Source organism: Salvelinus fontinalis, chromosome 31, assembly GCF_029448725.1.
Source record: "Salvelinus fontinalis isolate EN_2023a chromosome 31, ASM2944872v1, whole genome shotgun sequence".
NCBI lineage: Eukaryota > Metazoa > Chordata > Actinopteri > Salmoniformes > Salmonidae > Salvelinus > Salvelinus fontinalis.
This window is the reverse complement of record NC_074695.1, coordinates 26,974,218-27,001,322: the sequence shown is the minus strand read 5'-3', so window position 1 is coordinate 27,001,322 and position 27,105 is coordinate 26,974,218. Positions and strand designations below refer to the sequence as shown.

Here is a 27,105-nt window from a genome sequence, read left to right as displayed (position 1 = left end):
ATAACTGTTCGTCGGGAGCTTCATGAAATGTGTTTCCATTGCCGAGCAGCTGCACACAAGCCTAAAATCTCCATGAGCAATGCCAATCGCCGGCTGGAGTGGTGTAAAGCTTGTCGCCATTGGACTCTGAAAAGTGGAAACGCATTCTCTGGAGTGATGAATCAAGCTTTACCATCTGGCAGTCCGACAGACAAATCTGTTTGGCGGATGCCAGGAGAACGCTACCTGCCCAAATGAATAGTGCCAACTGTAAAGTTTGGTGGAGGAGGAAAAATGGTTTGTGGCTATTTTTCATGGTTCGGGCTAGACCTCGTAGTTCCAGTGAAGGCAAATCAAATCAAATTGTATTGGTCACATACACGTGTTTAGCAGATGTTATTTCGGGTGTAGCAAAATGCTTGTGTATTGTGCCTTTTCTTCTATGAAGACCATTGTGCAGAAACATGCAAAGAAAGGACACACTACAGCATAGAGTACAATAACATTCTAGACGATTCTGTGCTTCCAACTTTGTGGCACCAGTTTGGGGAAGGCCCTTTCTTGTTTCAGAATGACAATGCTCCTGTGCACAAAGCGAAGTCCATATAGAAATGGTTTGTCGAGATTGGTGTGGAAGAACATGACTGGCCTGCACAGAGCCCTGACCTCAACCCCATCGAACACCTTTGGGATGAATTGGAATGCCGACTGCGAGTCAGGCCTAATCGCCCAACATTAGTGCCCGACCTCACAATTGCTCTTGTGGCTGAATGGAAGCAAGTCCCCACAGCAATTCCAACATCTTGTGGAAAGCCTTCCCAAAAGAGTGGTGGCTTTTATAGCAGCAAAGGGGGGGACAAACTAAATTTTAATGCCCATGAATTTGGAATGAAATGTTCAACGAGCAGGTGTCCACTTACTTTTGTTCATGTAGTGTATGTTTACATTGCCAAAGTAAGTTAAATAGATAATAAACAAAAGTGAAATAAACAAACAATCAAAAATGATCAGTCAACATTACACTCACAAAAGTTTCAAAGGAATAGAGACATTTGAAATGTCATATTATGGCTACGTACAGTGCTATAACGATGTACAAATAGCTAAAGTACAAAAGGTAAAATAAAAAAACAAATATGGTTGTAGAAAAAAGAAGGAAGGGAAGCGCTGCTAAGGTATACAGTCGTGGCCAAAAGTTTTGAGAATGACAAAAATATTATTTTCACAAAGTCTGCTGCCTCAGTTTGTATGATGGCAATTTGCATATACTCCAGAATGTTATGAAGAGTGATCAGATGAATTGCAATTAATTGCAAAGTCCCTCTTTGCCATGCAAATGAACTGAATCCCCCAAAAACATTTCCACTGCATTTCAGCCCTGCCACAAAAGGACGAGCTGACACCATGTCAGTGATTCTCTTGTTAACACAGGTGTGAGTATTGACAAGGACAAGGCTGGAGATCACTCTGTCATGCTGATTGAGTTCGAATAACAGACTGGAAGCTTCAAAAGGAGGGTGGTGCTTGGAATCATTGTTCTTCCTCTGTCAACCATGGTTACCTGCAAGGAAACATGTGCCGTCATCATTGCTTTGCACAAAAAGGGCTTCACAGGCAAGGATATTGCTGCCAGTAAGATTGCACCTAAATCAACCATTTATCAGATCATCAAGAACTTCAAGGAGAGCTGTTCAATTGTTGTGAAGAAGGCTTCAGGGCGCCCAAGAAAGTCCAGCAAGCGCCAGGACCGTCTCCTAAAGTTGATTCAGCTGTGGGATCGGGGCACCACCAGTACAGAGTGTGCTCAGGAATGGCAGCAGGCAGGTGTGAGTGCATCTGCACGCACAGTGAGGCGAAGACTTTTGGAGGATGGCCTGGTGTCAACAAGGGCAGCAAAGAAGCCACTTCTCTCCAGGAAAAACATCAGGGACAGACTGATATTCTGCAAAAGGTACAGGGATTGGACTGTTGAGGACTGGGGTAAAGTACTTTTCTCTGATGAATCCCCTTTTCGATTGTTTGGGGCATCCGGAAAAAAGCTTGTCCGGAGAAGACAAGGTGAGCGCTACCATCAGTCCTGTGTCATGCCAACAGTAAAGCATCCTGAGACCATTCATGTGTGGTGTTGCTTCTCAGCCAGGGGAGTGGGCTCACTCACAATTTTGCCTAAGAACACACCCATGAATAAAGAATGGTACCAACACATCCTCCGAAAGCAACTTCTCCCAACCATCCAGGAACAGTTTGGTGACAAACAATGCCCTTTCCAGCATGATGGAGCACCTTGCCATAAGGCAAAAGTGATAACTATGTGGATCGGGGAACAAAACATTGATATTTGGGGTCCATGGCCAGGAAACTCCCCAGACCTTAATCCCATTGAGAACTTGTGGTCAATCCTCAAGAGGCGGGCGGACAAACAAAAGCCCACAAATTCTGACAAACTCCAAGTATTGATTGTGCAAGAATGGGCTGCCATCAGTCAGGTTGTGGCCCAGAAGTTAATTGACAGCATGCCAGGGCGGATTGCAGAGGTCTTGAAAAAGAAGGGTCAACACTGCAAATATTGACTCTTTGCATCAACTTAATGTAATTGTCAATAAAAGCCTGTGACACTTATGAAATGTTTGTAATTATACTTCAGTATTCCATAGTAACATCTGACAAAAATATCTAAAGACACTGAAGCAGCAAACTTTGTGGAAATTAATATTTGTGTCATTCTCAAAACTTTTTGCTACGACTGTACGATAGTACATTTTGGTAGACAGAAGGTGCTCTTTGGTTAAAGGGTTAAATTGGTCATCAAAACGAAAGGAGGACCAAGGCACTCTTCATATAATTAATTGAAATGCCTTTATTTGTATGGCATGTTCAATGGAAACAAAGTTTAAAAACTAAATATGGGTTGTATTTACATTGGTGTTTGTTCTTCACTGGTTGCCCTTGTCCTGTGGCAACAAGTCACAAATATGGCACACTGTGGTATTTCACCTTATAGATACGGGAATTTCTCAACATTGGATTTGTTTTCGAAATCTTTGTGGGTCTGGTGTAATCTGAAGGAAATATGTGTCTCTAATATGGCCATACATTTGGCAGGAGGTTAGGAAGTGCAGCTCAGTTTCCACCTCGTTTTGTGTGCAGTGTGCAATATACTGCCATCTAGTGTTTCAGAACAGCACGTGCACACAGTTGACTTCTAAATTATAAACTGTCACGGCTGCTTAAAATATCCTGAGGCAGATGCAGATAAAAAGTAGCCTGGTTGCCGTCTCTGTTCAGGTTTTACATTCCACTCTCTGTCACTCCTTTCATTTTCCAAAGAGACTGTTCTTTTGGCAATCTTCAAATATGAACATTATATCAATAATGGTGTTACAAGGTTTAACGTGACCACGCCACCTAGTAGGGTACATCCACAGATTGAACAATGAGCCAGATATTTTACCGGATGTATAAATTTGAAGCATCCGGTTTGTGTGTCCACTCACTATCAAATATGGTGATGAGAGGAAGTCAGGTGGCCGGCTAATTTTCTTATCGATTAAACATTTGATATCCATACAGTTTTTCTGTTTCCAAAACTAAAATTTGTAGCAAACAGGGTGGACTACGTTTTATAGACTTTACCCTTTGCCAAAGTAAAAAAAAAAGAAGCGTTATTTAGAAGAAGCGCAAGGGCAAATTGAGTTATTGCACACGCGCACTCACAGAGTATGAACGCGCCAATAGGACCTCACTAGCGTGTGCTTGGCTCTGTCCACCTCCTTGCTTTTTCTGCCCACTGATTAATTTGCTCCCTTTGGAAATGACAGGCTCTGGTCTATCTTGAGTTAGATATAAAACATCTTTGGTACAGCCGTAGGGTACTCCCGTTACTCAAATTGCCTACTTTATGCATAACACGACAACGCCTGTATTATTTTTTTCTTCAAATAATTATATAAACATTTTTTATATGTTTGGTTGGTCATTTTTAATCAACAAACTACATCATATTTAAAAACACTTAAATTCAAACATATTTTTTTTGCATGAACAACCCCGTAGGTGGTGGCAATACACCACTAGATGTAATCTGCCATAAAACCTTAAAGAAGAAAACGTTAGCACGAACACAGTCATTTTCGGAGGCAGTAAAACAGATTGGTTGATCTACAGTGCCGACTGATTAAGCTTACATGGATGTACCTTTAGTAAGTGGACCTACTGTCGGGTCTGGCATGGTTTCGAGGCCTTAAGAAATATTGTGCTCATGAATGTGTGGTGTCAATGGACACTTTTATAATTAATTAAGTTGACTTCATAGCTTTTATTGGTAAGGTTATCAATATGACTCAAGGGTGGAGTGTTTCAGCATGATGTACATAAAGCTTAATGAGGTTAGGGAGTTTCTTTGGTGTGGTAGAAATTAAGGATTTATTTGGTTTTGAATTTTATTTTCATGGTAGTACAGAATTTGGCAAATCATGGTTGATAGTACATTCCAACACAGTAGGTGGCGGCATGCACTTTAAACATTTGTTTGCGGACCATGATATCATAGAAGAATAACTTCGTTCAGTTCAACTCAAAAGACACACCCTCGTCAATTTACCCTCGCGTTATGCCCTTGGGGGAATCCCCGTCACCATCTTGGCGGGCGGTCCAAATGATTAACCAAGCAAGGGAAGTTTACAACATAAGTCCCTCAGCCCTCGTTTTTAGTCGAGTTTGTGAGTGTAGAATTATGTTCACTCCGGGGCCTGAAACTCCCCACAGTTCAATTCACGACGATTGTACATCCGCTAAGAAAAGTCAGCCAAAACTTACAAACAACATCAATGGAGAAGTCAACATACAAGTGTAAGTAAAAAGGTTAAAAAGTTTGCTACTGATGCACATGACGGTACAAACGTCTCGTATAGTAATGATGTTTTTGTCTGGTTAGCTTTTGGAAATTGTAGAAATTAAACATTTTCCTTCTTCAGAAGTTGCAGCTAGGCAGGCCATCTCAATCTCCTTCATTTGCTAGCTATCATACAGTAGGCGTATATTAATAACTATATGGGCGGCAGGTAGCCTAGTGGTTAGAGCGTTGGACTAGTAACCAAAAGGTTGCAAGATCAAATCCCCGAGCTGACAAGGTAAAAATCAGCCTTTCTGTCCCTGAGCAAGGCTGTTCCTAGGCTGTCATTGAAAATAATAATTTGCTCTGACTTGCCTAGTTAAATAAAGGTAAAAAAATATATATGTAGTTTTTTGTATTTATTTTTTATCATCAACAAATCAATACAGGAAGTACACATGTGGGAACACAGGAATATATAAATAATATACAAAGGACAATTGGGCTAGGGGGTACAATATCACATTACCCAATAACCATACATACATACAATTATAATTCTAACAGCTTTTTTGTTAGTGGAGTATTTAATTGTCTTCAAATATAGTTAAATGTATTTTTGTGAAGTAAGAAAATGTGGTGTTTTGTTTGTAAATTTACATTTGTGAATGAAATTTGGCCAAAAGAATAATGAAATTAATGTTAATTACATACAATTGTGTCATCTTATTTCTATCGTAGGTAAATAATCCAAGCAGTAAAATCATCATAAATTTGTTTAGTTATAAATCTACTGATGTCTTGCCACAGTTTCCTTACATTAATACAATGCCAAAAAAAGATGCAACTCTTCAACTTTGATGGGTTAATCACACTGTTTAGATTCTGTATCACTGACAGAGTGAACATTATTCAGTGAGTCAAAAAACATATCTGTGGATTCCTGACAGTACGTAGAGCTATACCATTTCCTGTAAAAATTGCTACAGTATTTAGCGATTCATTTCTGGTCATCTGTAATAACACCATCAACGTTTAATTTATGGATAGTGTTATTTGTAGAGTGAAATTTCTCAAGTCTAAAGAAATAGGATGAATTCTGTTCTCCCTCAATCCATTTTTTCCTAGATCTAATAAAGGCTCTTTCTGCTTTTAATCTATATATATTATCCAGTTTATTGAATCTCTCTCTATATATATTATCCAGAAAGTTATCTTAATGATCACCCTTTCCTCCTCAGCTCTTCTGGTCTTAGCAAGATTACTACCATATTTTCTAAGGTATTTAGACACCTCAAATTTAAAGAACTCCCTATTCTTGCAATAAGATTTTTCTTCACAAGCCATCCCAAAAGTGTGAAAGCTGATCTTTAACCTCAATCTTAACTATATCATTATTTAATAACGAGCTATTTAGCTTCCAGTAGGATGCTCTACCAAGATTGGTATCAGGGATACATATTTTGATATCAATGTAAATGGCCCTATGGTCTGTGAGGGGAGTAGTACAAATATTTGTAGTAACACACTCACTATCAATACATTTGGATATTAGCCAAAAATCTATTCTGGACTGTCTGGAACCTGTTTTGTTACTCCAAGTGAAGGATCTGTCGGCCAGAAAACGCTTTCTCCATATATCAGTAAGATCAAACTTTTCCATAAAAAGTATTAAACCCAAATTCTGATTGGTTGGTCTACCTGGGGGGCATCTATCAGTTGAATTATCTATAGTAATGTTAAAGTCCCCTCCTATCAATAATAACGAATTGGAAAATTTAGATAACCAATGAAGTATATGTTTCTCTATAGATTCAAGCAACTCATCACTCTCATGTTTGGTGTTATAGGAGTTTACAGTAATGAGCGTAATGTCATTGTAACTGATCACAAGACAAATAAAGTGACCAAAGGGGTCACCTTCCGAGTGTAGAATATTACCACCAAAGGTATTTTTCATTGTAGTGATACCAGCGGAGCATTCAGATTCATGGGAAAGCCAAATATCGTTGCCCCACCGTGACCTCCAGAAGTTGGCATTAGCAGACATTGAGTCAGACTTTTGAAAAAAGCAAAAATCTGTTCGAAGTTGTTTAGCAAATAAAAACAAGGCCTTGCACTTCACGTTGTTTTGTAACCCCCTAGCATTAAGAGAAACTACAAAGACAAAACCACAAAGATTACATGAAAGTATAAACTGTAGGATGAGTCAAAAACATAAGAGCAGTGAACGTAAGTGATATGGAACCGAGATCTGCACCATTTAAGTCAACTTAAAGTTAAAATAGCTTATACCATAAACTCTGAGCTAGTTGTTATCCGGCTTTTGAAATTCAACTCAACAGAAAATTATGTTAAGACTAAACCAAGGGTTTTCTGTAGTAAGAGAGACTAAAAACCATTTTTAGTGTAAGAACTATTTTGAGAAATAAAATACAAAATAATAATTTAAATAAAAGGGTACCTACTATTTTAAGTGATCATAAAAAAAATAGAATAAATGTTTTACATATACAGGTTCCTAAGACCTTTTTCACTTGGAAATAAGTATTAATAACTAAATGGAACAATAACCGTGTAAAGTCAGAGCAGACCTGTATGCCCTTTAAAACAGTAAATACAACTTCCAGTCTTCTTCGTAAGTTTGTAAACATAATAGGCCTTCTGGTCTGGTCATACAAGAACAAACTAATACATTGAGGTACCTGAGTATTCTGAAAAATAGTCACCTGATGCTTGTTAGGTAACGTTAATCAGTACAAGGAAAATGAGAATACCATGGCTGAAACCATCAATCTGTTCCTTCGGGTGAGATACTAGGGAGGAATATGGATTTCTGAAATGTTGATGAAGCCTCGTCCTCCGAAGTAAGCAGCCTTTCCCTCATTTCGTGCTTTCTTGATCGTTGGCCACAACTTGTTCCTTTTTTCTATGTCCTCCGGGCTGAGATGCTCGGCGAAACGCAGACCATGGCTCTGAAGGAAGGCGTTCTTCCTAGCAGCTTTCCAGACAGCATCCCTGTAGAATCTGGCAGTGAAGAGGATGATGATACCCCTTGGTCTTGAATCGTTTTGCTGTTGCTTCTTGCTGAGGCGATGCGCAACGTTAATGGTATCACCAACTTTGTTCATCTCTGCAGGCATAACTTCTTGGCAGATGCTGATGGCCTCTCGTCGCACATCTTCATTCTCCACCTCTGGCACACCGTAGAGTCTCAGGTTCTTCTTTTGTATTGTTCCAGATCAGTGAGACGTCTATGGTAGACATTGTTATTCTTTTCCACCTTTTCCACACTTTTTTCAACTTTTGCCACTCGTTTTCACATCCTTGATTTCACCACATGCAAAGTCCAGTCTTTTTCAAGCCTTCGATAACCATGGTGTTCATGCCTACCATTTTCTCAATGGCGTCAGACCTGGAGTTGATGATTAAGGAGAAGGTAGCCACGATGTCAGAGTTCATGTTGGGTGTTTTGGAGGGTGGAGGTTTGCACAGAGTAACCAGTAAAGAGGGGATCTCGTCATCTTCAACAGCATTCGAAAGCATGATATTATCCATAGGGCAAGCGTTGTTATGGCAGTTGTCTGTAAGCACGTTTCTCTCTTGTTGATTAGCGATAGAACAGCTAGCTTCTTCCTTTATTTGTCACGACTTCGCATGGACATGTCAAAATAAATTATCCAATTATTATTCCAGTCACAGGAAAGTTCTTATATCTTGAACAAATAAAGACCGTAATAGTAATGACTGTAAACTTTTTTTTTTTTCACAATCTTTCTGAAGTTTGGTGCGGAACTCTGTAAAAAAGCGTCTGTTCAAGCCGCCATCTTGGCCTCTCCTCAATTATATAGTTAATATAAGTAGACATGCAATCATAATTGACTGTAGCGCATATAAAGCACCCACAAGGTGCTGGTGGCTGAAAACACAATCATCGCGGGATGAATGAATGATGAATTTCCGGGCAAGGGCGGTCCATTGAAAAAATCATTCCCTCCCTTGCCCTTCAAGTGTATACTCGTCAGACGTCATGACACGTCATCAGAAGTGTCCACTTAATTTGAGGGCAGAGGAGGTAGGGTGTGTATTTTAAGTTTTTGGACTGCAACCACAAACTGGTGTGAGTGGGGATGCTGCCAAGTAATGGCTAGCTAGAGTATGAGTATGTTGTAGAGAGATGGTCGCGATACAGCACAAAATCCCAGCGAATGATGGCTGTATTATATCCAGTCAGAGGTTCCTGTCAGTCTGTTTGGATGGCGATGTATTTAGTGTCACTAATCCTTATGAAGGATTTCCTGGCAGAAGTGGTTACTCGACCAGTCAGCAGCTGATATGCCAGTTCAATCATTTGTGAAATTTAGCTTGATTATAAATTGTTTGTTAATATCAGTAGTGGGTAGGTGCTCTATATAAACTCAGCAAAAAAAGAAATGTCCATTTTTCAGGACCCTGTCTTTCAAAGATAATTAGTAAAAATACAAATAACTTCACGGATCTTCATTGTTTCCCATGCTTTTTCTATGAACCATAAACAATTAATGAACATGCACCTGTGGAACGGTTGTTAAGACGCTTACAGACGGTAGGCAATTAAGGTCACAGTTATGAAAACTTAGGACACTAAAGAGGCCTTTCTACTGACTCTGAAAAAACATAAAAAGAAAGATGCTCAGGGTCCCTGCTCATCTGCATGAACGTGCCTTAGGCATGCTGCCAGGAGGCATGAGGACCGCAGATGTGGCAAGGGCAATAAATTGCAATGTCCGTACTGTGAGAAGCCTAAGACAGCGCTACAGGTAGACAGGACGGACAGCTGATCGTCCTCGCAGTGGCAGACCACGTGTAACAACACCTGCACAGGATCGGTACATCCGAACATCACACCTGTGGGACAGGTACAGGATGGCAACAACAACTGCCCAAGTTACACCAGGAACACACAATCCCTCCATCAGTGCTCAGACTGGCTGAGAGAGGCTGGACTGAGGGCTTGTAGTCCTGTTGTAAGGCAGGTCCTCACCAGACATCACCGGCAACAACGTCGCCTATGGGCACAAACCCACCGTCGCTGGACGAGACAGGATTGGCAAAAGTGCTCTTCACTGACGAGTCACGGTTTTGTCTCACCAGGGGTGATGGTCGGATTCATGTTTATCGTCGAAGGAATGAGTGTTACACCGAGGCCTGTACTCTGGAGCGGGATCGATTTGGAGGTGGAGGGTCAGTCATTGTCTGGGGCGGTGTGTCACAGCATCATCGGACTGAGCTTGTTGTCATTGCAGGCAATCTCAACGCTGTGCATTACAGGGAAGACATCCTCCTCCCTCATGTGGTACCCTTCCTGCAGGCTCATCCTGACATGACCCTCCAGCATGACAATGCCACCAGCCATACTGCTCGTTCTGTGTGTGATTTCCTGCAAGACAGGAATGTCAGTGTTCTGCCATGGCCAGCGAAGAGCCCGGATCTCAATCCCATTGAGCACGTCTGGGACCTGTTGGATCGGAGGGTGAGGGCTAGGGCCACCCCCCAGAAATGTCCGGGAACTTGCAGGTGCCTTGGTGGAAGAGTGGGGTAACATCTCACAGCAAGAACTGGCAAATCTGGTGCAGTCCATGAGGAGGAGACGCACTGCAGTACTTAAGTCAGCTGGTGGCCACATCAGATACTGATTTACTTTTGATTTTGACCCCCTCTTTGTTCAAGGACACATTATTCTATTTATGTTAGTAACATGTCAGTGGAACTTGTTCAGTTTATGTCTGTTGTTGAATCTTGTTTTGTATGTTCATACAAATATTTACACATGTTAAGTTTGTTGAAAATAAATGCAGTTGACAATGAGAGGATGAGTTTCTTTTTTTGTTATGTTTATTCATATATATATTATCTCTATGTATCCTGTAATTTTATATATATATCCTATAACGATGTTTATCATCAGCGCTGTTTGGCGCGTTGGTAACACATTCACTTTTAGATTAGACGACCAGAGTTCGAATCGCAGACAGCATCATGATTCATGAAATATCATTCAATATCATTTATAAATACATTGTGATTTGGTTTAGGTATCAGACTAACTTTTCTCATGATTTTGTTTGCAGAGCATTCAGGCTGGCAGTTTATCACCAGTTCACCCTATGGGTACAAGGGAGAATTGGACGAGGTGTACGGCGTCTCATCCTCTGCGTGTGTCGTTTATTCCAAGGCGCGCATAGCCAGAAGCAAAGGCATTGAATAAAACCAGTTAATTTAGTAAATCTAGCCTAAGACATAGACATAATGCCTGAGCCTTATGTAAAATAAAGTATTAGTTAGCTTGTTCAGTATAACAACAGGTTCAAGCATAACCAGATGGCCGTGATTGGGAGTCCCATAGGGCAGCGCACAATTGGCCCAGCGTCGTCCGGGTTAGGCCGGTGTAGGCCGTCACTGTAAATAAGCATTTGTTCTTAACTGACTTGCCCAGTTAAATAAAGGTTCAATAAAAAATGAAACTACTTTCTGTGAGCACTAATCCCATGTCCCTGTGCTAGAGTAGTGACTTGAACTAGCTTTGGCTGCCATCTATTGGAAAGGAATGGTAACTCCACTGGGTAGCTAGTTGGCAGAGTCAAATTAGACCTTAATAATATATGCCATTTAGCAGACGGCTTTATCCAAAGCGAACTGGGTAGATGGTAGTGGAAATAGATCATAGAAACATGATTGCAATTTTGATTTCATAGATGGTCAGTCCTTTCATCTATCGCCCCGTCTATGAATTTGAGAGTGGTTACATTTCTCCAGCCCCATCCCTCAGCTTTTTACTGAAAGAGGAGCAGGGAGACACTTTGTTTCTACTGCTGATTGCCACTTTAAAAGTTAAGATGGAGATTAAATACACACATATGTTAGACACTATAAAAATGGCCCATCACTCAGAGAGTTAGTGAATACACAACATCCAGCACAGCAAACAATCAATCAAATGTATTTTACAAAAGCCCTTTTTACATCAAAATAATAACCACAGTGGTTATAGAGGGTGCAACAGTTCAACACCTGAGGAGCAAATGTCAGTTGTCTTTTCGTAGCTGAGCATTCATAGGTTGAGAGAGAGAAAATCGAAACAGCAGAACCGGGACAAGGTAGCACATCGATTGAAACGGGTAAAAAAAAAACTGCATTAAAACAATTCCACTCCGATTCCCTTTATGGATGGGTGTATCTTTGAATTCGCTGTTGAATGGCCTGCTCCTTCTCCATTTTCAGAACACCATCCCGCTCCCCCAAAGTGATCGATAGTACACTGCTCAAAAAAATAAAGGGAACACTTAAACAACACAATGTAACTCCAAGTCAATCACACTTCTGTGAAATCAAACTGTCCACTTAGGAAGCAACACTGATTGACAATAGATTTCACATGCTGTTGTGCAAATGGAATAGACAAAAGATGGAAATTATAGGCAATTAGTAAGACACCCCCAAAAAAGGAATGGTTCTGCAGGTGATGACCACAGACCACTTCTGTGGTGACCACAGACCACTTCTAGGTTCCTATGCTTCCTGGCTGATGTTTTGGTCACTTTTGAATGCTGGCGGTGCTTTCACTCTAGTGGTAGCATGAGACGGAGTCTACAACCCACACAAGTGGCTCAGGTAGTGCAGTTCATCCAGGATGGCACATCAATGCGAGCTGTGGCAAAAAGGTTTGCTGTGTCTGTCAGCGTAGTGTCCAGAGCATGGAGGCGCTACCAGGAGATAGGCCTCTCTCATCTTTTTAAGTGGGAGAACTTGCACAATTGGTGGCTGACTAAATACTTTTTTGCCCCACTGTATATCAGTTGGCATTAACAAGCTACCCGTATTGTATGCTTTGTCCCCACACACACAGCAAACACAGGGACATTTATTTTTCAGCAAACATTAGCTTTGTCAACTTCAGTCTAGCTAAATGAGGTGGAGCTAACAAAACATTACAAAAACAAATCTGTCAAACTGTATTACAGTACTTGACTATCTGAGGTGAAAGCTAGCTACAACTAGTAACATTGCCTAATAACGGGGACACGAAACTGTGTTGGAATTTTCGTTGAGTTGCTTGCTGACGTTATTTGCTGGGGGGTGTTACACAAAACACTTCAGACGCAATTAGCTAGTTACCTTCAACTAGAGTTGCAATAAAGTTGTCCAGTGTCTAACGCTAGCCTAGTCAACAACAGTCATGAGTGTTTAATGTTACCTCAGGCTCCATTGCATTTACTCGTGTCGCCTCCTCCATTCAGTTGCTTTTGCTTTACTCAAATCAGTGATGTTCATGATGGTCGGTCGGTAACCCCTACACCATAACCCTAAATTTCAAATGGAGGCACAAGCAGAGGGCTTCAACGTAGGCCTATGACTCCTTTCCAGTCGGAAACTCCCGGTTTCCGCATCGAAAGTGGCCTTCATTGCAAAGTCTACCTCCGCGAAGTGCTGTCTGCAGATCCTGCTAGGTCAAGCTGGCACGTCCTTCCTCTTCAGGACATGGAGCCACTTCTTCTAAAGTTGTAGGTCCTTGGGAAGCCGATGGTAGTTTACAGATGGATTTTTTGGAGCCAATTCATACAGCCTGGCGCTATACAGTTCATGTTTGAATTACAACTTGCTTTTACCATCTTCGTTGTCCGCCCCTAACCTCACTCTCTTCATTCACTCTCCGTGCAAAACTCAATACCACAGACGATTTGCTGATGCCTGCCAGTGACGCACTGGCGTCAGTCGTTACTATGGCAATTTAAAATGGCGCTGACCGTAGCTCAAATAAACCTTGTCGGCGATCAAAATACTAAATATAGAGATGTTTTTACGTTAAATGCACATGTTTTTAGTATTAGTGGATCTCTTTGCTTCGATTTACTTCCTAAAGTGTACATTCCCCTTTATCAGGTCAGAATTCCCAACGAATGTGCATTGACACCCGTGCCTTAACGCCAGCCGAAAATAGAGATCTATAGGGGCACGGGCTAGGCCAATAATTTTTGGAAATGGAAGTCCATTCTTAAGAAGGCTTCCATTGGTCAGCAGTCTTTAGACTAGTTATAAGGAATTTGTTCAAGGGAGAGCTGACACTCAATTAGCTGTTAAATGGGCTCAGTCGCTAAGTAGCTATTGGCCAATATTGTTTTGATGCAATATGCCATTATGCATTTCACATTAGACCCCTCCGAGGACAAGCTATTAAGAATGTTGCAATGTTTGAGCACTAAGAATTTGTCAGCTGCTTAATAAAAATAAAAGTGAGTAAATAGATTTCTTCAAAGGTTGGGGTCAATTCCAGTAACGCAGTCAATTTAGGATTTGTGCTCAAAGCAAATGGTCATTTTCAGTTAAGGTATTTTTCAAATAATCCTGAATTGACTGAATGCAATTTAATTAACCCCATGCCTGTTATATTTTAGTCACTTAGCAGACGCTCTTATCCAGAGAAACTTGGGTTAAGTGCCTTGCTCAAGGGCACATCAACCTTTTTCTCACCTAGTCAGCTCCGGGATTTGAACCAGCGACCTTATGCTTACTAGTCCAACGCTCTTAACCACTAAGCTACCTGCCACGGATGTTATTCACAAACACCATTGAGCAGCAGAAATACTGCATTCACAGACGCATACTGTAGGCCTTCATTAATTCCATATTTCAGATCCCATCAGCCCCAGGAGGTCGGTACACATCATATATCTTATCAGGATTATTAAGTGACTACGGTCTGGTTTCTGTCAGGCTGCAAGAGGCATATCCATTTTTGATTTGATTTGCACCGATGCATTGCATTCATGTTGGTGTTTATGAGTGGCAAGTTGCTGTTTGATCTCCAAATAAAGTCTCAGGGATTCTAGCCGAGCAGCGGGGGAGATCAGTGAAATTGCATAGGTCCCGATGGATTGGTTTTAATATCGGGCAAAGAGAATGACTCACAAACAAAGTGATTAAGGCAGAAAGAAAAGGCTCCTATTAAGTCTTCTCACTCACTCACACGCTCCCTGTCTCTCTCTCTTTCTCTCTCCGTAGAATTGAGGCATTGACATCATGAGGATGTTCATGTTTATGGACACATCATTTACTCCTTCACAGGTAGAACTTTTAATGACAGAAGAACCAAACTTTTAAACAGCTTTAATTGCTGTATTTACTTTTATTAGGGGTTCACAGCAAAGCTTTTTTGTATTTTATTAGGATCCCCATTCACTGTTGAAAAAGCAGCAGCTACTCTTTAGCTACTCTTCCTGGGGCTCAGAGAGAACCCCAAGGCTTCCCCACTGCACCAAAACATAAAATCCATGTGCCTGCCTTTTTAGTCCTCTCTCTCTCTCTTTTTTATATTTCTTAGGGATGTATGGTTATCGCATATCATGTCGCAAAATGATTGGTTGAGGCTTCTTAGATGCGATACGTCACTCCGAACCCTTACCAAAACACCAAACATGGCAGACAGTTTCCCTCACAATCTGAAACCAGTAGTAACCACCAACTTTAAAACCTCTTGACGCTAGGGGTCAGATTTTTTATTGTATTTTTTAAATAACGTTCCCAAGGTAAACAGATTATTTCTCAGGTCTAGATCGTAGAATATGCATATAATTTACAGATTAGGATAGAAAACACTCCAAAGTTTCCAAAACTGTCCAAATATTGTCTGTGAGTATAATAAAACTGATTATGCAGGCGAAAACCTGAGAAAATCTAACCCGGAAGTGATTTTTATTTTTTTATTTTTTATTTTTTATTTTAAATCTGTGTTTCCTGGCCCGTCTTTCTTCCATTTAAAGGGGTATCAACCATATTCATTTTCCAATGGCTTCCTCAGGCTGTGACCAGGCTTTAGACAGTTTCAGGCTTTTATTTTGAAAAATTAGCAAGATTTTTCAAAACTAGCAAGGTGTCCTCTGATTAGTTCCTGTGCGCGAGACGGTAGCTCTCCATTTTCTTTTTCTCTCTTATTGAATAGGTTACGGTCCGGTTGAAATATTATCGATTATGTTTGTTAAAAACAACCTGAGGATTGATTATAAAAAAACATTTGACATGTTTCTACGACCATTACGGATACTTTTTGGAATTTTCGTCGAACGGAACGAGGCTGTGGTTTTCTGAACATAACGCGCAACCCAAATGGCGTTTTTTTGTTCTAAAAGTAATATTTATCGAACAAAAATAACAATTGTTGTGTAACTGGGAGTCTCGTGAGTGCAAACATCCGAAGATTATCAAAGGTAAGCGAATTAATTTTATTGCTTTTCTGACTTTCGTGACCAAGCTAACCAAGCTAATATAAGGCTAACTGTTCTAGCATTGATTGATACACTCACAAAAGTTTAGATTGCTTTCGCTGCAAAGCATATTTTCAAAATCTGACACGATAGGTGGATTAACAGCAAGCTAAACTGTGTTTTGGTATATTTCACTTGTGATTGCATGATTATAAATATTTTTAGTAATATTTTGCGCCCTGCAATTCAGCGGTTGTTTAGGAAAATGATCCCGTAAAAGGGATCCGTAGCGCAGAGAAGTAAATAGCAGTTAAATTCAAATTAGAAGACTAATATAACTTTCCGTGCCCCAATAACATTGTCGCAAAGGAGGGCATGCTAGACAGGTACAGTGTTTGAGTCATCTCATTTCTTGTTAAACAGACTTTAGCATTTCGCTAGGTCTCTGATTACTACTTATTTCCTTTTCGGTCTCCCTCCTCCAACCCTACCCACTCAGCCCCTACCCAGATGGTCATGCACCGTCACAATCTTCGCTCTCTCTCTCCCACTACTCTCTTCTCTTCTATCCTATCATCTTTTCCTTCTGTTAAATCCTTCTCCCTCCTGTCTCGTGATCCTGCCTCTTTGACCCTACCCTCCTCTCTTCTACATCCTATGACTCGCACTGTCCACTTTCCTACCGGCTGGCTCGGCCCTCCCTTCCTGCTCCATGGCTGAGTGACGCGTTGCGAATTTACAGAACGGAGGAAAACTAAACTTCTGAGGGCCTATCATCCTTCCTCTCTACCTTCTCTTCTTCTGTATCTGTTGCTAAAGCCACTTTCTATCACTTTAAATGTAAAGCTTTTGCCTCTAAGCCTAGGTAACTATCCCTCTGAGCAGTATCACTTCTGTATTTTCTTTCCAAAACACTTGTGTGCTGTCTCTGACCAACTATTTTGCTATCTCTCAGAAAGATCTTCTTGACCCTAACCATTCAGGCTTCAAGACGGGTCACTCAACCAAGACTGCTGTCCTCTGTGTCAAGGAGGCTCTCCGCACTGCCAAATCTGACTCTCTCTCTCTTCTCATCCTCCTAAATCTATCCACTGTGAACCATCAGATTCTCCTCTCCACCCAACAGGGCTGTGAAGAAGTATGAAGATGTGAAGAAGTATTCGTATTCTTTCAAAGTGTCACTCAGAAGCACTCTAGTCTTTTGGTGCGCGTGAATGAGTGCTCCTTGATGTTTTTCTCCGGTATTGAATACAGTTTATTCTGTTTTAAATTTTATCGATTATTTACATATTAGGGTACCTGAGGTTGGATTAGAAACATTGTTTGGACCAAGTTTAAAGATAACTTTTTAGATTCCTTTGTAGGAATCTAGGTGTATTGAACAGGTGTATTTCTGAATCAAACGCGCCAAATAAAACAGACATTTTTGGGATATAAAGAAGGACTTTATCAAACAAAACGACCATTCATTGTGTAACTGGGAGCCTTGGGATTGCAAAAAGATGAAGATCTTCAAAGGTAAGTGATTTATTTTAGCGCTATTTCTGACTTTCGTGATAGAATCTGCTTGGTCAGAAAATGTTTGACGCGCTCGGGTGAGGGCGCGCACTTGGTTATTTATCTCCGGTATTGAATACACTATTTTCCATCTTAAATTGTATGGTTTATTTACATATTAGGGTACCTGGGGATTGATTAGGATCATTGTTTGACATGTTTGGACCAAGTTTATTGGTAATGTTTGGGATTAACTTTGTATGCATTTTGAATGAGAGGAAACGTGGATTATTGAATGAAGCGCGCCAAATAAAAACATACTTTTTTGGGATATAAAGAAGAACTTTATCAAACAAAATGACTATTTGTTATGTAACTGGGACCCTTGTGATTGCAACTAGATGAAGATCTTCAAAGGTAAGGGATTTATTTTATCGCTATTTCTGACTGTTGCGATGCATCTGCTTGGTTGGAAAATGTTTTTTTGCTTTTGTATGCGGGGCGCTTTCCTCAGATAATCGTATGGTGTGCTTTCGCCGTAAAGCCTTTTTGAAATCTGACAACGCGGCTGGATTAACAAACAATTACGCTTTAAAATGATGTATGACACTTGTATTTTCATGAATGTTTACTATTACAATTTCTGTAATTTCACCGGATGTTGTCAAGGTGGGTCACTTGAGGCACATCTAGCCCAAAGAGCACATTGTTACAAGAGGAGTATAGCCTACCAGGCTGGCATGAAAATGAACCATGGGAAAAGTGTCCATTCGCAATTTAAGTACATTGATAACATGTATTTTTTCCGCTGCCTGTTTCGATACAGGTGTATGATAATGGTCCATTCTAAATCAAAACAAATTTCACACACATAATATTTAGTATATGTAAAGACAAGATTAAATCAAGAATCGTGTGATGGGTGACAATATTAGCTTGTGAATTATATATTATCACTTGTGAATGATACCCAGTTTAAGGCAAGAAAGGCGCATGCTTTTTTAGTGGAAAATGTTTTTCTCCATTTGTTTTCAAATCATAGTCGCACACTTCATGTAGCCTAGCCCATAGGCCTATGTTTTGATAAGGTTTGTATCACAACTAAAGTGGCCAAATAACTTCTTAAAGTGAAGCACATTAATTCACTTTACAACGGGTGTAGAGTCTAAGTGGTATATATACGCAGCGCGCGTGAGTTCGAAGTTTGTGAAAATAATTTTCACCATAAAAAATGCACCTTTTTATAATTAAAGCATTGCATACATAATCACATTTGTGGGCACTTTTGAGAATGGTGTTTTCCTGCTAATGTAACATTTGCGCTTATAGCCAGCCTACTGCCGTGTGCACATTGCTGAGCTTATAATGTGAAGATTGAACATTTTAAGCTAAACGTTCTCATCTGCTGTTTCAGGCTAATTGCTTAAAACACGTTTTTTATGCTAGTAGTTGTATTAATTTGGGATCTATCGCATCCCACAACTGTCCCAGACTGTGTTTGGAATATTTATTTCTGGTACAAAATAGAATAGGTCAATGTTTGTACTATGGGGGATAGTAGATTGGCAAAGGCTAGTGCTTTTGCTGTTCGTTAGGCCTACCCATCTTGTTGGCTGACGAAAAGTAAATGTGGACTGTTCTTCCAATATCTTCAATATGCACCTCGGAATTGGATAAGGACGTACACAGTTGCGTCCCCAATGTGTATGTCTTCATCTGTAGCCTGTGAGAAAGACCTGATCACGTGACGGAGAGCCATGTGAGTGAGGGGTGCTTTGGCACGCAGCCGGGAGAAGGGAATTATAATGATTATATTCAGCCCAAGGGCACTGGCCGCAAAAGGCATGGATTTGTTTTAGGGGGAATTACGGCCACACAAAGGGGATGCAGCTGGGAAATTTGAGGTATTATCAAGTGTTGGGAAATTGTGAATGAGAGACTCATGAAGTGTGTACAGCCTGCGTAAAAAAACAAAGCAGAGCTCATGCCTTTCATGCGACTTAAAAAAAAAAATCATCATTAGTTGTATCATGCAGCCTTAGAAGGTATAAAAAAATCTAAACATATAGGCCAATTTTTTTTTGTAACTCCAGATTAAGCATATAGAAGTACTTGTTTCTTTATTAGCCACTCAACACAGAATAGCCGCATGTGCACACTCCGTCAAATCGTTTGGAGAAAATATCCTTTGTATTTTATCCAGCTATGTTCAATTATATTCTTCATACTAAAAAATAATGCCACTGAAGTCTAAGCAAATCTTGTCTGCTAGATGAACTAGTGTACCCCACAGCCATATGGCATAGCCAGATCAGGGCATAACAGCTATTCTGTTCTTCTGAAATGGACTACATTTTCATCATATCATGTTTCTTTAGACCGGTCTAAAATAAATAATGGATTTATTGTGATGGTGTAGGCTATGTTACATGGATTTATTACACTTTTTAATGTAGATGTTCAAAGGGTCTTTATCAGTGGCTTGTAGGCTATGCATGGAAGCAAGGAGATACTAAATGTGTTTATGTTAATTAACGGTCAATTACCGTGAGACCGGCAGTTATATGCTTGACAATCAGGCTGACAAAATTGAATGCCTACCACAGCCCTAAGTGTACCAACTGATATTTAAATCAACATGGTAGTGCTTTCACTGATTGCACATAAAGGAACGTAGTTCCTACATGATAGAGTACTTGCTTTGTTATCCAACAAATGTTGTCCTTTCTGTCAACCTGTGAGCCCTTTTCATTGCTTCACGCAGCTATATTTTGTTTAGATTTGAAATGTAGGCTATTGCCCATTCATGAGCAGAGAAAACAGAAATAATGTTGTGTTGAATGCTATCATAAAATACTATATTGTTCGGCAGGCCTGCAATTGAATTTGCAACAGCCTAAATTCATTGGGGCATGGACTCTACAAGGTGTCGAATGTGTTCCACAGGGATGCTGGCCCTTGTTGACTCCAATGCTTCCCATAGTTGTGTCAAGTTGGCTAGATATCCTTTGGGTGGTGGACCATTCTTGATACACATGGAAAACTGTTCTGCATGAAAAACCCAACAGCGTTGCAGTTCTTGACACAAACTAGTGCACCTGGCTCTTACTACCATACCTCGTTCAAAGACAATTCAATATTTTGCATTGCCCATTCACCCTCTGAATGGCACACATACACAATCCATGTCTCAATTATCTCAAGGCTTAAAAATCATTCTTTAACCCGTGTCCTTCCTTTCATCTACACTGATTTGAAGTAGATTTAACAAGTGACATCAATAAAGGATCATAGAATGACCAGGTGAATCCAGGTGAAAGCTGTGTCATGGAAAGAGCAGGTGTTCTTAATGTTTTGTATCCTTGGTGTATATTTTTTCAATAAGCTATATTTCAAATTCAAAACCTTGCTGTGTTCTTTAGGCATAGTATGTCCACATCCAGTGACATTTTCCAGTTGCTGACAAAGACCTATTGTGGTTCGAAACATTGTCCTTATAAAAACAAATCAAATAGAAGAATACAACAGATTGCAGGTTAATGTTTTAACCATGAGGCTTTGGTTCTGTGTATTTTGTTAGTCGGAATTATAAAAATGATAAATATAGCACCTCTTTTAGTCTCTTAAAGTTTTGTTTAGCAAAATTAAGGAATTTTGGAAATTGGAATAGTTTTGGAATGAAGCTGGAAGTTGTCCCCTTCACTACTTCTACTTTCTCAGCAATACGGGATGTCACCTGGTTCCTCAAGTGTTCCAATAATGTCAACCAGCTCCACTCATTCTCTGTCAGTAGGCCTCATTAATAGTACCTGTTGAGCTTATTGGTTAAACTTGGCATTTTAAGTTGTGTTGGTGATAGTAATAGTTCTCTCATTCTCCACCCTCACTGAGTTTGAGGCAATGCCAGTTTTGGTCAGTAGATGGCTCTGTTGTGCCATAGGTGGCCTGAGGAGAGAGCTCGCCTCATGGAGGTGGAAGTATGTAGCTCTGCTCTGTAGTTCATGCTCTCATTCTGATCACTCCATTTTGTTACACCGTTAATAAGAACCTATGGTGCCATCTCTTTCCAAAAGCATGCCCAGGATTGTTGATGCACTTGGTACTTTGTGTGAGTGATACAGGTAAGGCATTTTTGTTCTGAACACGCACACCATTACGTAGCTTCTAAATGGTACTTATTGAAAGGCAGTAAGTCACTACTGGGAAAACATTTGAACATCCGTGAGTAGAGCAATTTCGTTTTTGCATATGCGCTCTCTAAAGAGCACAGTGGTTTCAAAAGGAGAAATCCTCCCTGCGCTTAGCCTAGAATAGCAAATGTGTGGCAATGTTAGACATCACACATTTGTCAATTTTTGTCCTGTTTTCAACAGTGACTAAACTTTTCCCCAAGACCAAAATACACTGAACAAAAATATAAACGTAACATGTAACAATTTCAAAGATTTAACTGAGTTACAGTTCATATAAGGAAATCAGTCAATTGAAACAAATTCATTAGGCCCTAAGGATTTCTCATAACTGGGAATACAAATATGCATCAGTTGGTCACAGATACACCCCTACTTTTTTTTTTAAGGTATCAGAAAACCAGTCAGTATCTGGTGTGACCACCATTTGCCTCATGCAGCGCGACACATCTCCTTAGAATAGAGTTGATCAGGCTTTTGATTGTGGCCTGTGGAATGTTGTCCCACTCCTCTTCGATTGCTGTGCGAAGTTACTGGATTGGCAGGAACTGGAACATGCTATCGTACACGTCGATCCAGGGCATCCCAAATGCTCAATGGGTGACATGTCTGGTGAGTATGCAGGCCATGGAAGAACATTTTCAGCTTACAGGAATGGTGTACAGATCCTTGCGACATGGGGCCATGCATTATCATGGTGAAACATGAGGTGATGGCGGCAGATGAATTGCACGACAATGGGCCTCAGGATCTTGTCACGGTATCGCTGTGCATTCAAATTGCCATTGAAAAAATGCAATTGTGTTCGTTGTCCGTAGTTTATGCCTGCCCAACCCCAGCACCACCATGGGACACTATTCACAACGTTAACATCAGCAAACTGCTCGGCCACACATTGCCATACACCGCCATCTGCCCTGTACAGTTGAAACCGGGATTCATCCGTGAAGAGCACACTTCTCCAGCATTCCAGTGGCCATCGAAGGTGAGCATTTGCACACTGAAGTCTGTTACGACTCCAAACTGCAGTCAGGTCAAGACCCTGGTGAGGATGACGAGCACACAGATGAGCTTCCCTGAGACGTTTTTTGACAGTTTGTGCAGAAATTCTTTGGTTGTGCAAACCCACAGTTTCATCAGCTGTACGGGTGGCTGGTCTCAGACGATCCCGCAGGTGAAGAAGCCGGATGTGGCGGCTTATGGTAGAGAAATTAACATTACATTATCTGGCAACAGCTCTGGTGGACATTCCTGCATTCAGCATAATTGCATCAAAATCTTCAAAACTTGAGACATCTGTGGCATTGTGTTGTGTGCCAAAATATCACATTTTAGAGTGGCCTTTTATTGTCCCCAGCACAAGGTGCACCTGTGTAACGATCATGCTCTTTAATCAGTTTCTCGTTTTGCCACACCTGTCCGGTGGATGGATTATCTTGGTAAAGGAGACATGCTCACTAACAGGGATGTAAACAAATGTGTGCATGAAATTTGAGAGAAATAAACTTTTTGTGCAAATGGAACGTTTCTGGGATCTTTTATTTCAGCTCATGAAACATGGAACCAACATCTTTACATGTTGAGTTTATATTCTTCTTCAGTGTAGATTAAAAAAACTAATGCAACCAGTGGTCGAAAACAATCCAAATTCCTCACTTCCCAACTTCTCGTCAACTTCAATTGCATGCACAATTATACATAGAAAAAGGGAACTGGTGGGGCTTTGGGTTTCGCCGGGTAACTCCCTTTTTGACAGCCATGCTTGGAAATCCCACTTCAATTATACATGGAGCTGGCTCAGTCCTGTGCTTTGTCTGGCTGGGAGCGATCAATATTTCAGCTCCTGTGGGAGTAAACATCTTGTGGAGCAGCTGCTCCTTAAAGGCTTTACACACTCCAGCTGTGTTCTCGGTAATCTACCGCTGTGTGACCATTGAGAGCATTTCAGACTCTGCCACCACCACCAGACCAGAGCAGCTAGGACAGAGATGAGGTGTCTCTTTCACTCCCCCACTCTCACTGACACAGACAGTACGTGCATGCGCACACACACACACGCTGCTATGTGCTTGACCCAGAACTCTGCTATTAGCTCTCCAAGGGGTCTGCTCTGTGTGTGGGGATAAAAAAAGACTGAAAATTGAGGGAGAACGAGTATAGGGTTTCACAACGCAAGACAAGATGAAGGAAAGCCTAGTCTCTCGTCTGTTTTATTTTTTATTTTGGGAGATTGCAAAATATGACATTTTCATTCAAGATAGGATAAACATATTGTTTCAGGTGATAATGAAACATGCTTAGTTATTTTTTCCTCAACTTGTTTCTCTAAATTGTACCATATCAAAATAGCTTACAGAGCAGCTAGCTTGCTAAAAGCTAGGCTAGGTTGAAGATACTGTAGCTAGTAACCTCCACCTAATAATTAACATAAAAAATAAAAAAACAAAATCATTACCATCAAAAACTAAAACGAGAGGCAACAGTCATAATATAATTGGCTTAACAGTCAATGTGTATTATTTAACATTACTATTAAAATACTACTCACTTATAGGAATCCCATAAAGCCATAGCCGAAAACCACGTTTTTAATCATGTTCAGTAGTTTGCTAACTTTCTGTTCTATTGACAGACGGTCTGCACTGAAGCGCACTGAAGACAACGCAAAGTATACGCCACCCATTTCGCAAAGGAGCCTTGAACTTTCCGTACAGGCCCTATTTAAATGAATGACATCCGGCGCAACACAATGAACTGCTCGGATGTAACGTGAATAAAGCATGAGATCCTGTTTCATTGTGACAGAGCTGCAGGCGTTTAAAGACCTGGTTCTTGTCAGGGAATGACGGACAGAGACGATATCAGAGGCACAGGTGAAGAGAACTCTGCTGTTTGGGAGTACTTTACTAGGTTACTTCAGTTGGTATAACAACAAATAGGCCTAGGCCTACCATATACGCAGGCATGTTTTTCTCCATAGTGGTATGTTTATAGGACAGGTTTAGAGTTAATTGCTGATATTGTATATGCAATGGACTGGGAGTTTGGCACATGAATGCTTGTCCAATGTGTAGTCTTCATTCAAATCGAGAATTCATGAATACCTCATTGTTTTGATGGACAGAACACTGTGGACGCATTTTTGGTCATGATTTTCTTATGTAATGTCATTCATTTGTCAGACTGTGTGGACAGCTAGGATGTCTCCTCAAGCAAAGCATGAAACAAAGATTAAAGTCACTTTTCCCCCATTTTTCTCTATTGTGGCATCTCAAAGATGAGGGCGTAAGTGTGTGCGTGGTTTGTGTTTTGCATGCATCTGTGTGTTTCCTTTTGAGTCACGCATGCAAGAACCCTCACGCTCTCCCAAACTAAAATAAGCAAATTTTACAGCACAGGGCTCTACGCTGAGCTTTTTTACCGTGAGCACAAAGAAATTGAAGAGCAAAATAAAAAATATTTGAGAAATTAAAACTAAATTCCTTGACTGAGTTAGAATAGCTCATGATAAGCTGTAGAACATACTATTTACCAATTTAGAGTTTTCCCTGTTTATTTTTAGTAGCTGTCTATTTAACACCACAAACTGATGCTGGCACTAAGACCGCACTCAATGAGCTGTATAGGGCCAGAAGCAAACAAGAAAATGCTCATCCAGAGGCGGCACTCCTAGTGGCTGGTGATTGTAATGCAAGAAAACTGAAATCCGTGTTACCTAATGTCTATCAGTATGTCACCTGTGCAACAAGAGACGGAAAAAACTAGATCACCTTTGTTCCACACACAGACTCATACAAAGCTCCCCCTCCATTTGGCAAATCTGACCATAACTCTATGCCATTGATTCCTGCTTACAACAAAAACTCAAACAGGAAGTACCAGTGACATGCTCAATACAGAAGTGGTCCAATGAAGAGAATGCTACGCTACAGTTTTGATAGCACAGACTGTAATATGTTCCTGGAACTCATCCGATGGCATTAAGGAGTTTACCACATCAGTCATTGTTTTCATTAATAAGTGCATCGACGACGACGTCCCCACAGTGACCGTGCGTAATATCCCAACCAGAAGCCATGGATTACAGGCAACATCCGCATTGAGCTAAAGGCTAGAGCTGTCGCTTTTAAGTAGCGGGACACTAACCCGGACAATTATAAGAAATACCACTACACCCTCTGACGAACCATTAACTTCTCTAGGATAGGGGGCAGCATTTTCACTTTTGATGAATAGCGTACCCAGAGTGAACTGCCTCCTACTCTCCCAGATGCTAATATATGCATTTTATTATTACTATTGGATAGAAAACACTCTGAAGTTTCTAAAACTGTTTAAAAGATGTCTGTGAGTATAACAGAGCTCATATGGCAGGCAGGCAACCTGAGAAAAAATCCAAACAGGAAGTGAGAATTCTGAGGCTGGTCGATTTTCAACTCATCGCCTATTCAAATCCCAGTAAGATATGGATCTGTTTGCACTTCCTACTCCTTCCACTAGATGTTAACAGTCTGTAGAACGTTGAATGAAGCCTCTACTGTGTTGTGGGGGCGGATGGGAGGTGTTTCAGTCAGTGGTCTGGCAGAGAGCCAGTTACTGGTCACGCGCATTCCACATGATATCGCCTTGCGTTCCATTACTTCTGTAGACACAAAGGAATTCTCTGGTCGGAACGTTATTGAATATTTATGATAACAACATCCTGGAGATTGATTCTCTACTTAGTTTGACCAGTTTATTCAACCTGTATAATAACTTTTTGAAGTTTTCGTCCGACGTTCGCCTGGACCTGCGCGAGCGTTTGGACGTGTACTAAATGTGCTAGCAAAAGTAGCTACTTGGACATAATTAATGGACATTATCGAACAAAACAATTTATTGTGGAACTAGGATTCCTGGGAGTGTAATCTGATGAAGATCATCAAAGGTAAGGGAATATTTATTATGTCATTTTTTATTTCTGTTGACTCCAACATGGTGGAGAAATGTTTTTTATATCTGAGCGCCGTCTCAGATTATTGCATGGTTTGCTTTTTCTGTAAAGTATTTTTTAGATCTGACACAGCAGTTGCATTAAGAACAAGTGTATCTTTAATTCTATGTAAAACATGTATCTTTCATCAAAGTTTATGATGAGTATTTCTGTTATTTGACGTGGCTCTCTGCAATTTCTCTAGATATTTTGGAGGCATTTCTGAACATGGCGCCAATGTAAACCGAGATTTGTGAATATAAATATGCACATTATCGAACAAAACATACATGTATTGTGTAACATGATGTCCTATAAGTGTCATCTGATGAAGATCATCAAAGGTTAGTGATTAATTGTATCTCTATTTCTGCTTTTTGTGACTCCTATCTTTGGCTG

General features: G+C 40.5%; 1 protein-coding gene across 1 annotated transcript in view; it reads left to right on the top strand.

The window, feature by feature from the left end:
* The first annotated feature begins 4,523 nt into the window (after positions 1–4,523).
* The window catches only part of LOC129829298 (nephrocystin-4-like), a 56,888-nt gene continuing 34,306 nt past the window's right edge, over positions 4,524–27,105 (top strand). Inside the window, exon 1 of the mRNA XM_055890980.1 lies at positions 4,524–4,827. Coding sequence (XP_055746955.1) covers positions 4,806–4,827 — 22 coding nt within the window. The 5' untranslated portion in view covers positions 4,524–4,805. The remainder of the gene's footprint in view (positions 4,828–27,105) is intronic.